The sequence below is a fragment of the Anser cygnoides genome, chromosome Z (assembly GCF_040182565.1).
Source record: "Anser cygnoides isolate HZ-2024a breed goose chromosome Z, Taihu_goose_T2T_genome, whole genome shotgun sequence".
Classification (NCBI taxonomy): domain Eukaryota; kingdom Metazoa; phylum Chordata; class Aves; order Anseriformes; family Anatidae; genus Anser; species Anser cygnoides.
Window position 1 is genome coordinate 63,898,775 of NC_089912.1, and position 13,531 is coordinate 63,912,305.

Below are 13,531 nucleotides of genomic sequence, written 5' to 3' on the forward strand. Positions count from 1 at the left end.
ATTCAGCGCCACCGGCGGGGCTAGGGGAAAATCCCCGCCGCCCGACCCCTGCCTCAGTCCCGAAGCAGTCCCTTGGGGTCGCAGGGCTCCTGGGAGGTTTGTCCTCCGCACGGCTCGGGTCCCCGACACACTCCTGTGCTGCTCCCCTTCCCCTCCGAAAGGGCCGCGAGCCCTCGCTGCGCGCTGACACCCGTTGCCCCAGTACCCAGTGCACCCCGGTCCCCGTCCCCTTAGGATGGCAGCGACAGCTCGAGCCACCACGTGTGAGGTGAAACCCAGCCTGGTGCGAGGCTGCACGCAAATCCTGCCACAGGGACAGGCAGCCCACGGCCCCACACAGCAATCCTCTTGCAGATTATCCCGGCCCCCGAGTTGCTCGGGATGAACATCACCTCGTGCGGCGTCCTTCCGTGTTGATACACAGCCCTGAGCACCACGAGGATGTGCTGCAGCACCAGTACTATTTATTACATGATTTAATCCAAATACAAAATTAGGGCCGAGGGAAGAAGAAGAGAGTCCCACTGGGGAGGGCAGCAGAACAGGGCTCTCCACAGCCCGGCAGGCCCTGAGCTAGTGTCCCCTCTCTCGCGGGTGCTGCGCTGTCGGCGTGTCCAGTGTCCTCCAGGCCCCGCTAGCTGGAGGTCGCCTGCTCTGCCTTCAGCACCTCCGTGCTGGGGGGCTGGGGGTCCCCGTGGGCTGGAGGTATTTCATCCTGAGTCTTCACAGCTTGCGTCTTGGTCAGTGTGGTGTATATGCCCAGGGCCTGCAGGGAATGAAAGAGACATCAGGGAGGAGAGACAACGCACGCTTACGGGGACTGGGAAGGCCCTGTGGGGCAGCGGGAAATGTCCATGCTGCGGGGCTGTGGCAACTCTTGACAGGACACACACAGGGCTGGGACAGGGCAGGTCTCACAAGGTAGGCAGGGCCACAGAGGACTCTAAAGGGGCTTTGTTCGAGGTCCTGACGTTGCCGTGCTACACCACAGTATCAGACAGCCCCATGGGGGACTCCTGCCAGTGCACAGCGGTGCCTTCAGAAGCTGACCCAAATCCCTGTTCAGCCCTCTTTGGTCACAGGGACGGAGAGGGAAGAGGCAAACTTCCACCTCAAAGAGACAGAAAGTCATCACTCATCTCGTATTTTTGCCAGCTTATTTTGGCATGATAAGAAGGGTGCTGTCTCCTACAGCTGCAAGCTGGCTCAGGCCAGTCCCATAGCCAGGGGCTGCCACAACAGAGACCCTCCTGTTCCCACAGGACGCTGCAAAGCAGCTTCCCTAGCCCACACCTTCTATTTCACACCCACCCACTGGGCCAAATTCCTCCTCATGTCCACATCTCTTCTCTCCCAGCACCATCACCTTCCCCACAGGGGCTGTGACCTTCACCTCCCTCAGCCTCTGACGAGAGGCAGGGTCCCTCCTTTGACACTGACCTGTGCGACCATGTGGGTGATGTCGCCGGTGTTGGCTGGCAGCAGGACCGTGTTGGAGTCTTTGGCAAGCTTGGAGAAGGCGCTCACGTACTGCTCGGCCACAGAGAGGGAGGCAGCCGCGCTGCCATGCTGCAGAGAGACAGCCGAGGCTCATCAGGAAGGAGGCTGAGTCACGTACCACCGAGAGCTCAGCCGTGCCCGCATCCCCAGCCTGCCCCAGATGTCAGCAAAACTCTTTGCTAAGATGCCAGGGGGCATCTGCGAGAAAGCCAGGTGCCACCCCAGCTTTGGGATCACCTCCCCGTGCTGGCATCAAAGCTTTGGCTGCCCCAAGGAGCCCTCACTCACCTGCTGGGCCAAGGCAGCCGCCAAGAGCTGAATGGCCTCGGCCTTGGCCTTGGCCCTGACCAGCATGGCATTGGCTTCTCCTGCAACGAAGCACAGAACGCACATCAGAACAGCGGCAACATGTTTGCAAGAAGTGCATCAAGAAAATGTGGTGCATGCAACGCCTCCTTTTCCCTAACAATAGCACTACAATTGTTCTGCAACACCTCTCCGGCTGCCCCAGGCTGTGGGGAAGCAACACCAGCTGCAGCACAGCCTGAGGGTCCCAGCAGGGAGGAATGAGAGCTGAGGCAGCCGGGCTCACAGCAGTGCAATCCGCTCCCAGGGAGCATCACCCCTCAATACAGAGGGGCGCAGATCCCCTGGTGTTCAAGGCACATTCTAGCCAAAGGTGCTACCAGCAGCTTTGTTGATTTGCTCAGCCTTCTCGGCTTCCGACGCCAGGATCTGGGCCTGCTTCTGCCCCTCAGCCACATTGATAGCAGATTCCCGCGTCCCCTCTGACTCCAGCACTGTCGCACGCTTCCGTCGCTCTGCCTCCACCTGCAAACACAGGTCAGATGCCTGCCTGCCACAGCCACTCTGGGGGAATCCCACCCATGGGGCAAGCGCAGGAAAGACACACTTCTACGTCCCTACTGTGCAAGTGCAACTTAGCAAAGGGTAAGAAGACAGCTACAAAACTCTGAGTGATCCCCAGCGAGGGCTGGTTCTGCTTCCCAGATGCAGTTTGCTGCAGCAGTGAGCACAAACCACAACACGCCACACTGCCCTGGTCCCGGGCATGCTGCTCACAATATACCACACTGACTCCATGTGGGGCACTTGCTGTAACGCCGCTGGGCACCACCAGCTCACAGAAACTGCTCCCAAGAGCACCCACCAGCCCACACAACCCTCCTCAGTCTGGTCCACATCTAACAGGCCAGCCCGCTTCCCCTCTCCCCTTCCAAGCCTGCCCTGGGCTCTGGCACTCCGTTTTTCTCAAGGGGAGACCTCCAGCTCTGGGATCTGCTTCCTGCAGAGCCCAGCAGGCCCCGGGGATTTTAAAGAGAGCTGGCAGAGCTTGCATGTACCAGGAAGGGGCCACCACTGCAGAAATAAGAATGGGAATTATTTACTCAATAGCTGTGTGTTCACAGACAAAGTGCCAACAGGCTTCCCTCCCTGCAGGACGGCCCAGAGTGCTGCCAGCTCTGGATGGAGAACAGACATGCTTCATGGAAGAGGAAACTTCCCTCTCGTTCCAGATCGCCCACCCAGAGAGCCGAACCTGCATCTGCATGGACTCCTTCACCCGGGGGGGCACGTGGATGTCCTTAATCTCGTAGCGCAGACACCGGATGCCCCAGCAGTCTGAGGCTTGGTTGATTGCATCCACTATGTTGGCATTGAGGGACTCACGCTCCTGGCAGGTACAAAAGAAACAGCAGAGAACAAAGGAGAGGTGCTTAGCATGAGACAGGGGTCGGAAATGAAACAGACACCTCATCTCGTCCAGAAAATCCCCAACTCTGGAAGTGTAGGGCAGGGCAAGACGCTTTCCACATCTCTCGGAGGGGTCACCCTCTCCTAGAAAGGGCAGTGCCCCAAATCGAAATTGCTGATACAAGCATCTGGTCTACACCTGGATACAGAGATGTCCCAGGAACACAAACGCTCCTGCTTCTGTCCAGTAAATGCAGCACAAGGGTTACAGCCCCCCTGAACCAGGTCAGCCAGGACACTCATCACTGGGCCTAAGCAAAGTGTAGCTGACTTGAGAGAAACACAGTCACGCCAGCTGGGTGTGGACATTGGCCAAAAAGATCCAAGGCAAGACCCATCTCCAAGGATTCACAAACAGGTTGATTGAAACAGAGGCCAGACGCCATCAAAGCAAAGGGCATGTTAGTGTTATATGTATCAGCCTGGCCGTACAGGCCCTGCAGGGTTTCGAGATGCTGCCAGATGTTGGCAGCGCTGGTATCCACCTTCCCTGCTCACCCGGAATACTCTGTCGAGGGAGAGTTTGCCAAGTTCAGATCTCATGGTGGTCTGGGCCAGCTGGGTCACGGCATATTCAGGATCCTCCACCCCGTAACTGGCCTGGGGAGCAAAAGCAAAAACAAGAGAGCCTGTGGTGTTGCTGAAAGGGATCTCGAAAGAGGCAAGGTGAGGAAAGGTTGTGCTAACATGAAAAACTGGCCACAGACACCCCCATCAACCTCCTCCTCCAAGAGAGCAGTCCCAGGGAACGCAACCCACCCGCTTGTGGAGCACAGCAAGCCCGACAGAGGCTGGAGCATGCATCTCAGAGAGAAGAAGGCCAGGAGAGGCTGGCCATGGTGGCCGGCTGTGTGAGGCTGCACACGCAGAGCCTGCAGGGCACCGCCACGGGTGCTGGAGGCTGCAAGCTGCCTCGTGCCTCCAGGGTCAAGCTGGGCCCCAGTACAGCAGGGACGGTACCTTGTAGGGGTCCATGACCCGCAGATAGAGCACTCCATCAATCTGCAGCGTGACGTTATCTGCCAGGAAAAGAATGACACATCCTGTTTACCAAAGCAGAAAAGAAAAGGCATGGCAGCCCCCCTCTCCCCTGACAGAATTAGCAGAGCTGGGCAGTCATTCCTCTCCTTCCTGTTGTCAACAGTGTGGCACAGAGAGAGGGATTAGCTGAAATAGATCTCCTTGTTTAAAATGCTTTGTAAGAAGGATCCCTACATTCTCTACAAAATGTCTCACTCTGACTTTTAAATACACCAGAAACCTCCAGGTGTCAAGATCAAAACATTTAATGCTGTAGCTATCTTAACAGGTAAAAGATTTAGGAAGAGGAAAAAAAAGAAACTTAACACTAGAGTTATAACAGACAAGTCCACCAACCAGATACAAAATTTTTGTATGTCATTTACAAAATCACAGGGAAGATTTTTCCTGGTTCAACACATGAAAACTTTTGAAATCTAAAAAATTGATTATTGCCTGCCGTATTCATCATGGCAAGAAGTGGAGCAGCGCAGAGGGGCACACGGGACGTCCAGGGGTTCTGCTGGTCATAGTGTCATGGGTATGGGCAAGTCTGAGTCCACAGACATTTCTTCTCAGAAAGAGCAGTCAGGCATTGGAACAGGTTGCCCAGGGAGGTGGTGGTGTCACCGCCCCTGGGGGTGTTCAAGGAAAGGTTGGACGTGGTGCTTAGGGACATGGTTTAGTGGGTGACGTTGGTAGTAAGGAGATAGTTGGACCAGATGATCTTGAAGGTCTTTTCCAACCTTAATGATTCTACGATTCTAGGAGTCTGGGACATTTCCTCTCATCCTTGAGCTGTCCGTTGTTCACCACAGATGCAGGGAAAGGGAAAGGGCAGGAGACAGAACCTTTTCCTTACCTAGGGTGACAGCTGACTGCTCTGGGACATTAATGACAATTTCTTTGAGACTCTGCACGTAACGAATCCGATCCAGCAAAGGGATGAGGAAATTCAAACCCTGCGAAAAAGGTGAGATCAGGCAGCTGAGCCCTGAAGCCAGGCAGAAGTTTTCCCACCCAAAGAGCTCAGACAACCTAGAGAGAGAGGAACAAACAAAGCCCAAGTACGCGACATGCTGCAGATGCTTCGGGCAAAACAAACGTGGTGAGTTTAGGTTTCTCACTGCTTTTAACACACAATTTTAAAGGAAATTAGTCTGCGGGCACCTAAAAGGATCGCAGCCTGACAGAATAAGCACGGCTGCTCTGACCATCCCCTGATTCCTCGTGTGAAGCACGCGCCTCGCCGCAGCGACAGCAACCTGCCAGGCCCAGAAGGGCAGAAAATCAGCTCCTTACGGGCTCGAGGATCCGGTGGAACTTGCCCATCCTCTCCACCACCCAAGCCTCCTGCTGCGGCACGAAGAGCACCCCGATGTTGACGGGCAGGCCGGAGTTCAGCCGCTGCGGTGCCGGGGCCAGCCACGCCGAACGCTTCAGCTGCTGGGCGCGCTGCGGGACCGAAGGCAAGGGATGGAGCCCAGCGGCGGGCGGGCAGCCCCCCGCCAGCCACCACCGCCCTCCTCACCCTCCTCCTCTTCCTCCCCCTGCTCCCCCTCCAGGCTCGCAGCCAGCACCCTCAGGGCACGCGTACTGTCCAAAGGGGGCTGGGTCTGTGCACCACGGCTGTTCACGGGGCTCCCCCCGGCTCCGGAGCTCCCCCCCAGCCCCTTCCCTCACCCCCCGCTTTATTCGTAGGGGGCCACAACCCTCCCCCCCCCATCCCCGAGACCCTCCCGGCCCCGCAGCTCCGTTACCCCGCGGTTCTCCCCCACCCGCCGCCCCCCGACCCCTCAGCGGTGCCCGGCCCCGGCCGCACCCGCAGCAGCCCGGGCCCTGCCCGGCCCAGCATCGCTCCCTCAGCGCCGCCGCTCCCCGCCCGCCGCCCCGGAACCTCCCCGGGCAGCACCGCCTCTTCCGGAGCCCTCCCGCCGCCTCCCGGCCCGCCTCAGCGGTCCCTCGCCTTGGTTCCCCGTCGTGTCCCTCCCCCGCCCCGCTCCTCATTCCCTCAGGGAAGCGGTGAGGCCGGGCTCGGTCTCCAAACGTTTATTAAATAAAACCCAACACAGAAGTACCGGTGCGGCGCTCCGGCAGGGGGGCAGCTCGCTGCTGAGGCGGCCCTCCCCCACCCCCCCCCGTCTCTCCCCCCACCCCAAATTTATCTCCCCCCACACACACGGCGACCCGCGGGGCTCCCTTGCTCCAGGCTGGCCCGGGTCTGGCCCCCTTCCTCTGTCATTCCCCAGCCGCAGGGGTGAGGGGATTCACCAGCACGCCCCCCCCACGATGTTTCAGCCACCACCGAGATGGCGCCCAGCGAGTCTCAGCCTCGCCACTGGCTTTTAACAGAGCCCCCCCCCGCTGACAACTCGGCCGCCCGCTCCCTCCACAGGGGGACACGGCCACCCTTGCTGGCCCCTGGCAGCCCCATGGGGCTGGGGGTGCAGCCCCCGCTGTTCGGGGCCTCATCCCGCACCCGTAGGGGAAGAGCAGCGCCCCCGATCCTCCACCCCCCCAGTGACAATAAATACTAATAAATACAAACTTTCCAAACTTTCCACGCTTTCCGCTCGTGCCCCGGGGATGGGCACAAGCAGCCTCCCCCCTCGCCTCCAGCCATGCCTCCCAGCTCGGAGCAGCACTGGCAAAAGCCCTGGGCATGTCCCTGGGGTGCTGGGGCTGTCCCTGTCCCTCCTCCTGAAGCCCCTTCGGTGATGGCGGGGGGCACAGCCATGACATCAGGGTGGGTGAGGAGGTGGCAGCGCTTCATCTCGCCTTTACTCATCTCTCCCCGAAGCATGGGGCTGGGAGCTCCCCGGCAGCCCCGGGGCGAGGGAGAAGGTCAGGCCCAGGGCGAGTAGCAGGGGTTCCTTGGCATCTCCGTGAAAGATTTCAGTTCATAGGGGATCCCCGAGTCGACCTCGATCGACTTGCGGGAGAAAAGCAGCCGGATGTCGTCGTGAAGGTAGATCTTCCCCGACTTGGAGCTGTGAAACCTGGGAGGAGACTAGTGATAGGACTAGAGGGAATGGCCCTGAGTAGCACCAGGGAGGTTCAGGTTAGAAATTAGAAATTTCTTCTCAGAAAGAGCGGTCAGGCATTGGAAGGGGTGCCCAGGGAGGTGGTGGTGTCACCATCCCTGGGGGTGTTCAAGGAAAGGGTGGACGTAGTGCTTAGGGACAGGGCTTAGTGGGTGATATTGGGGGTAGGGGGGTGGTTGGACCAGATGATCTTGGAGGGCTTTTCCAACCTTAATGATTCTGTGATTCTGTGGAAGAGCCTCAGACTTGCAAGCATGGGCAACACAGCCTCATCAGGAGCTGGGGACACAACTCCTTCCCCTCCTGTGGCCCCTGGTCAAAGTGGCCACGCTCTGTTTACCTTCAGAGGGACAGAGGTGGCTGTCATCAGGCAGGACAACAGCTCCCTGCAGCCCTTCCAGTGCAAATAGCAGCTGGTTCCTACTCCTCCCCAAGGCTATGGGGTCAGGCTGCCACCCCAGAGGGGGCTGCAAGTTTGGGGGAAGCAGGGACATAGGTGAAGGGGGTCTGGGAGCCCAGGACAGGTCTCCATCCCACCCCGTATGCCCTACCTCAGGTGCATCAGGTAGCAGAGGACCCTGCGGGGCGGGCTGGTGCCCGATGGCTCGCTGGGGGCCACGGTGGCCCCTTCTTCCTCCCCCACAGGCACCAGGAAGATGCGGTGGCGCAGGAAGGTCATGTGGTTGGCCGGCATGTCCTGGAAGTCGTACGTCACCAAGAACATCTTCACCACAGTCTTGTTGGGGTTAAATAAGGTCTGGGGGTAGAGGATGGGTGGGTGGGGGGTCAGAGTGGCAAGGGCCCAGGAACAGATCCATAGGACAGGGCTGGGGTGTCTGGGGGCAACAACAGAGGACACAAGGGACCAGAAGAGTTGTCCTTGCCGCACACCAGCCCCAAGGGGCTTTGCCTGAGGCTCGGCTCTTGTCCAGTCCGTGTCCCTCACAGAACAACCAGCACAGGTCACTCAGAGCTGGCCCACAGCTACATCCTCTCCTCCCACCTCTACTCCCATGTTCCCATCCCATCCCCACTGCACATACACACCCCACCAGCCTCATCCTTCCCCACATCTCCTGCCCCCTTGTCTTCCTGCCAGCACCCTAGGGGTCCTGTGCTCCCTTCACTGTGCTTTCTTGGTGGCCATGCTACTCCTCTGCACAAAGATTTCTGGCTGCTGCCCCAGCTAAGCAGCACAATACCAGAGAAGCTGTGGCTGTCCCATCCTTGGCAGCGCTCAAGGCCAGGCTGGATGGGGCTTTGAGCAACCTGGGCTGCTGGGAGGTGTCCCTGCCCATGGCAGCGGGGTGGAATTAGAAGTTACTTCCAACCCAAGCCATTCTAAGATTCTGTGATAATGGATAACTCCACCCCAGGGAGCAACAGGAGCCCAGCTACCACTCACCACTTGGATGGTTCCAGCTTTGGGGACACTGTAACCCTTCTTTCCCAAGGCCTCCAAGTCAATCACTCCCTGGGGCAAAATAAACAGCATGTGTGAGAGAGAGAGAGAAAAAGCCCACGGAAAGCCCAGCTGGGATGCAGCATGGGGCCAAGACCCCACTTTCTCTTTGCTTTGCAGGTTAACTGTTGCTCCTGGCATAGCTGGTGGTCTCCTCAGACGTGTGGCTGCTTGAGCCGAGCTCTCCAGGGAAGAGCAGCCCCGGAGGACATGCAGTGTCTGGACACAGCCCCTCACTCATCTCCCCCACGAGCCCAGCTCATGTGCACGTACCAGGAAAGGTGAGGGCGCGCTGTGTTCAGAGATGTCAAAGTAGGTGACGTCCACAGGCAGAGTGGCATGCTGGGGGCAGTAGGAGCCGCTGGCACCAATCTCTGCTGTGAACCCCTCGATGCGTCCTGACGGTGCAAAGCGCCCCTTCAGGATGGACTCCTGAAAGAGGAGGGAAGCGTTAGGGACTGGAGGCTGCCCAAAAGGGACCCTGGCTGCTTTTTCAGAGACAGATCCCATCCAGCCATAGGCGGCCTCAAACCAGCCTTCTGTCACGGAGAAGAACCTGCTGTTTGAGCTGTCCTGGCGGTGAGCAGCTGCCACGTCACACAGCCAACGTGCACGAGGCCCTTGGTGACAAGCAACCCAGCCCCATACCAACTGCCATAGAAAGCAGCCGGCTCCCGTTGGGCTCAGCTTCTCCCAGCCCGATGCCAGCCCAGCCGAACCCTTGCGACCCACCTGCCTCCCCAGCAGGCCATCACCGCGTGGGTGCTGTTACCTCAAAGTTGCCCAGCAGAGCGTGGCTGACGGTGGTGGTGGCCCAGGGTGCTGCAGAGGAGCGGGTTCCCCTCCGGAGGCTGCTCCGGAGATGTCGCCTTGGGAGAGGAGAGCAAGAATCAGTGTGGGACCAGAGAGCACATCTCCCTGGGGGTGCAGATCCCTCTCCCCTGTTGCAGATGGAGACATGTCCCTCCGTCCACCCCTTTCCCTGGTAGAAGTTGAACCATTTTCCTAACCCCAGGAGCAGCCTCCCTCCACCCCACAGCCCGGAGTCTTGCGGAGGGGAGATGCCCAGGAACCCAACCCGACCCATCCGCCCCACAGCAGGCTGTAGGGTGCTGGGATCGCTGCGCACCCCGGACCTGCTGCGAGGCAGGAGCTGCTGGGACACTCACGATTTGAGGCGCAGCCCGCTCTTCAGCCTCCTCCCGACCGCAGTGCAATCTGCAGAGCTCTGGAAGGGACATGAAACCAAGGAATGTGTTAGGGCACCAAATGGGGACTGTGCACCACCTCTTGCCCTGCCTCACATCCCTGCTGGGATGGCATGTGGGGCAGCGTGAAGCATGGAGAGGATGCAGAGCTGCACAAACCCAGACCTGGCTGCCAGGGCAGGTCTTTCCCCTCCCAAAGTGGCTCTGCTGAGGAAGGTGGTGACAAAACCCTAGACAAGGGTGCAGCACGCAGCCTCCCACCCCATAAACCACATCTAAGGAACAGTAACACATACAACAAAGCTCCCTGGCCAGTCTGGGAGAAGTCCTATCCCAAGGCGATTCATGCAAAGTCTGGGCAAAGGGTCGGGCTGCCCACAGCCAGGCTCCTACAGCTGTAGGGTGGGGGATTAAAACCAGGGCCTCACTGCTGCTTCCTTTTAAAAGTGCCCCCCTTTTCAGGGGTTTTCCTTTCTGGAAGCCACACAAAGGGCAGCACAACACAAAGGGGTGATGGAGCTAGCTGGCATGACCGGGCTGGAAAACTGAGGGAAGCTGCTGGAGGACCTCACTCTGTAAGGGCAGTGCTGGGGGCAGCCAGGCTGGGGGACAGTCACCAAAAGGCCACGTGGACCGGGACGGAGCTGTGTCCCATGCACAGCGCATCCTGGCTCTGAGCAGCAACAAGCCAGGGTGCCTCCGCTTTTGTCAGATCGGTGGCAGGCAACAGACATGTCCCAGGGCTCATGACTATCCACTGCGCTGTGGCACTGGGACAGGACAAGGCGCCGTGCCACCGTGGGCCATGTGCCCAAGAGGGACAGCTCTGGGTGTCTCCAGGCTGTTCCCTGCCTCCTCCCGCCCCTCAGCGACGCTCACCTTGGCGGCGGGGAGCAGGTGGTTCCAGAAAGGGGCCCCCTTGGCGTCGGTGCTGCGGCAGGCTGTGGGCACCGGGTGGCACGGCAGGGCCCTCTTCTTCCTCGCCGGTGAGGACAGGCTCTCATCCTCGGAGCAGGAGTCGGCCACAACCTCACCAGCGGGCAGCAGCTTCCTTTTGGCCGGGCAGCTGCTGCCGCTGACCCGGCTGCTCCCGCAAGGCGTCTTCTCCAGGGAGCTCAGGCTGCCAGGCTCGGGGCTGAGCACTGTCTGCGGAGCCGGGGGCTCCTTGCACCCGTTGGCCGCCACTGGCCATTCCTCTCCTCCGCTAGCCCTGCTGCTCTGAGCAGGGCTGCTCCCTGGCTTTTCTCTCCTCCCACCAGAGTCCAGCTGGGACGTTTGTGCAATATTGTGCAAATCAAGGTCAAGTAGGTTGTGGCCACTCGCCCGCTCCCCGTTCTCCCCGCAGTCCGCGGGCTGATCCCCCGGCGGGACGGGACAACCATCTCTCGTGTGCAAAGTACTGCAAGCGATGTGCTGAGGCCTGGAGGAGGAGGCATCCTGCGGCTTGTCCTCTCTGCTGGCCTTGGGGCTGCGGCTGGGGCTGCCCTCGCACCGGTGCTCCACCACCCGCAGCCCGCTATGGGAGAAGTGCTGGGCAGAGCCGCACAGGGAGAGCTCCTCCACCAGCAGACCGTCCTCGAAGGTATCGTCATCCTCCAGGGCAGCCTGCCCGGGGCCCCTGTCGCACTTGCCGTCCACCCCCCCGCCACCCCAGTGAGTTCGTTTGGGATCCCGCACCCCCTCCGGAGTTCGCTGCTCAGGGTAGCCCCTCTTGACAGCCGGCCGGCTGCCTGCCCGCTGCTCCGTGCTCTCGGAGGAGCTGGAGAGATGGGAGAAGATGGAGACCTGGTAAACCTTCTGGCGTTTGATCTCCGTCTCGTTGTAGCCCATGAGGATGCCGTGGTGGGTGCAGCGCTGCGAGGAAGGCTCCAAGGCCGCCTCTCCGCTGGGTCGGGGCAGGCCGGAGTCCGCGCCGGGCTCCGGGGGCAGGGACGTCTCCGCGTGGATGTGCCGCATGGAGCCTCACTTGGCTGGGCCCCACAAGGAGCTGGAGCCAGGACAGCCCATGCAGCAGCAGGAGGGGGACTGTAAAGTGCCACAGGTGACGGTGAGAGGGCAGGGGCAGGAGCTGGACCCTCTCCCTCAGGACGTCCAAGTGAGCCCCCCGTTACGGGATGTGCTGCAGCGCAGCATCTGGAAAGAGAAGAGAGAGGTCAGCCGGGATCAGGGTCCTCGTCCTGCCTTCTGGAGCTGTGGGAGGTGGGCAGCCCTGCTCAGACCTCCCTCCCCGGGGACGGGAAGAGGAACCAGCCCAGTGTGGCTTCTGCAGGGAACCCCACAGCATCACCCACCTGCAGGATCAGCACTTCCCTCCCGGCCTGGGCACAGAGAGGAGTCTCCAGCTGGGCTGGAGGCTACAAGGGACAAGTCTGTACAAGTGAGGAGAAAGGGGCCTGCCCTCTGTCAGGGACCTGACGTGCTCGTGCTGCTCTGGAGCACAGGAGTCAGGCAGGTCAGACCAGTCCCAGGGGCTCTGGACTGTAATCACCCCTCTGGGCAACAGCAAACAGACCTCGGCGCGCTTGCCAAAGAAACCAGCCCCAGCCGCATGCGCTAAAGGAGGCAGGGTTGGCTTCAAGGCTGCCAGCCCCACGGTGGGGACAAGAACCCCTCTGTGCAACATGAGGGAACCTGAATTATTGTCACAGTTAGCTCTGCCAGCTTGGACCAGAGTCCTGAAACAGCTGGGTGGCACCAGGGGCTGCAGAGCCCACCACAGGTGCCTGCACCATCCATCCACCCCATACCATCCATTATCACCCATCCCTGCCTGCTTCGAGGACTCAGCCTCCTTCATGCAGCACAAGGCTTCTATCTCCATTTTCAGCCCAATTTCAGGGTTTTGAGAATCCTGGCCGTGAGCTGTCTGGCACAATAAACCCTAAAATGTCTGCAAGAGGAGAGAAGATAGGATGTCTGCTGAAAATTCACTGGCCCACCGAGGAGCTTCAGAGCCTGACAAACAGCCATTTGCCTGTCCCGGCAGCTCTCTCCGCTCCTGTGGAACAAAGGCTCGGGGGCAGGCGTGCAACAGGGGAAGCAGTTCTCCAAGCAGGTCAAGGCCATCTGGAGACTGAGGCCACCATTGGTATTTTGATCCCCGCTGTGATAGGGATGAGAAGGTGCCAGGCTAGGGTAGTTGAGGCCAGGGGCTTCAAGAGAAGCAACAAAAGGTGTCCACACGCACCAGTAGGTGCTGGAGGCCAAATGCCTAAACAGCAGCTTTGCTGAAAAGGCCCTGAGAGTCGTGGTGGGCACCAATTTGACCACAAGGGAGTGGTGTGCCCTTGCCACAAAGAGGCTAATGCTATCCTGGGCTGCATTATGTGGAACAGTGCCAGCAGGTCGATGGAGGTCAGCAGGTCCCCGCTGCTCAGCACTGGTGAGGCCACACCTGAGAGGGTCCAGCAAAGGGCCACTAAGATGATTAAGGGACTGGAGCATCTCTCCTATGAAAAAAGGCTGAGAGCTGGGACTGCTCAACCTGGAGGGGAGAAGGCTAAGCCACCTGGACGTGGTCC

The 13,531-nt window shown here is 59.7% G+C and overlaps 2 protein-coding genes across 17 annotated transcripts in view; both read right to left on the minus strand.

Annotated features, from left to right (window-relative positions):
• Positions 1–444: 444 nt before the first annotated feature.
• Positions 445–6,238, minus strand: STOML2 (stomatin like 2). The gene is made up of 10 exons (XM_066988719.1): positions 6,119–6,238; positions 5,599–5,751; positions 5,159–5,258; positions 4,237–4,295; positions 3,775–3,876; positions 3,062–3,196; positions 2,187–2,331; positions 1,789–1,868; positions 1,441–1,569; positions 445–766 (listed from the first exon to the last, which is right to left on the minus strand). The coding sequence occupies exons 1-10, from the start codon at positions 6,149–6,151 to the stop codon at positions 635–637; spliced, it is 1,068 nt and encodes a 355-aa protein (XP_066844820.1). The 5' UTR covers positions 6,152–6,238; the 3' UTR covers positions 445–634.
• Positions 6,239–6,362: 124 nt separating this feature from the next.
• Positions 6,363–13,531, minus strand: part of ATOSB (atos homolog B) — a 37,135-nt gene continuing 29,966 nt past the window's right edge. For 15 of the 16 annotated variants that reach the window (XM_048053946.2, XM_066988712.1, XM_048053945.2 and 12 more), the window contains 7 exons: positions 10,890–12,143; positions 9,972–10,030; positions 9,575–9,671; positions 9,076–9,234; positions 8,746–8,814; positions 7,892–8,097; positions 6,363–7,295 (listed from right to left, as the gene is read on the minus strand). In XM_048053946.2, the coding sequence (XP_047909903.2) occupies positions 7,142–7,295; positions 7,892–8,097; positions 8,746–8,814; positions 9,076–9,234; positions 9,575–9,671; positions 9,972–10,030; positions 10,890–11,966 (1,821 nt within the window). In that variant the 5' untranslated portion in view covers positions 11,967–12,143 and the 3' untranslated portion in view covers positions 6,363–7,141. Of the gene's footprint in view, positions 7,681–7,891; positions 8,098–8,745; positions 8,815–9,075; positions 9,235–9,574; positions 9,672–9,971; positions 10,031–10,889; positions 12,144–13,531 lie in introns of all 16 variants that reach the window. The other variant, XM_013200518.3, reaches the window with a different exon arrangement.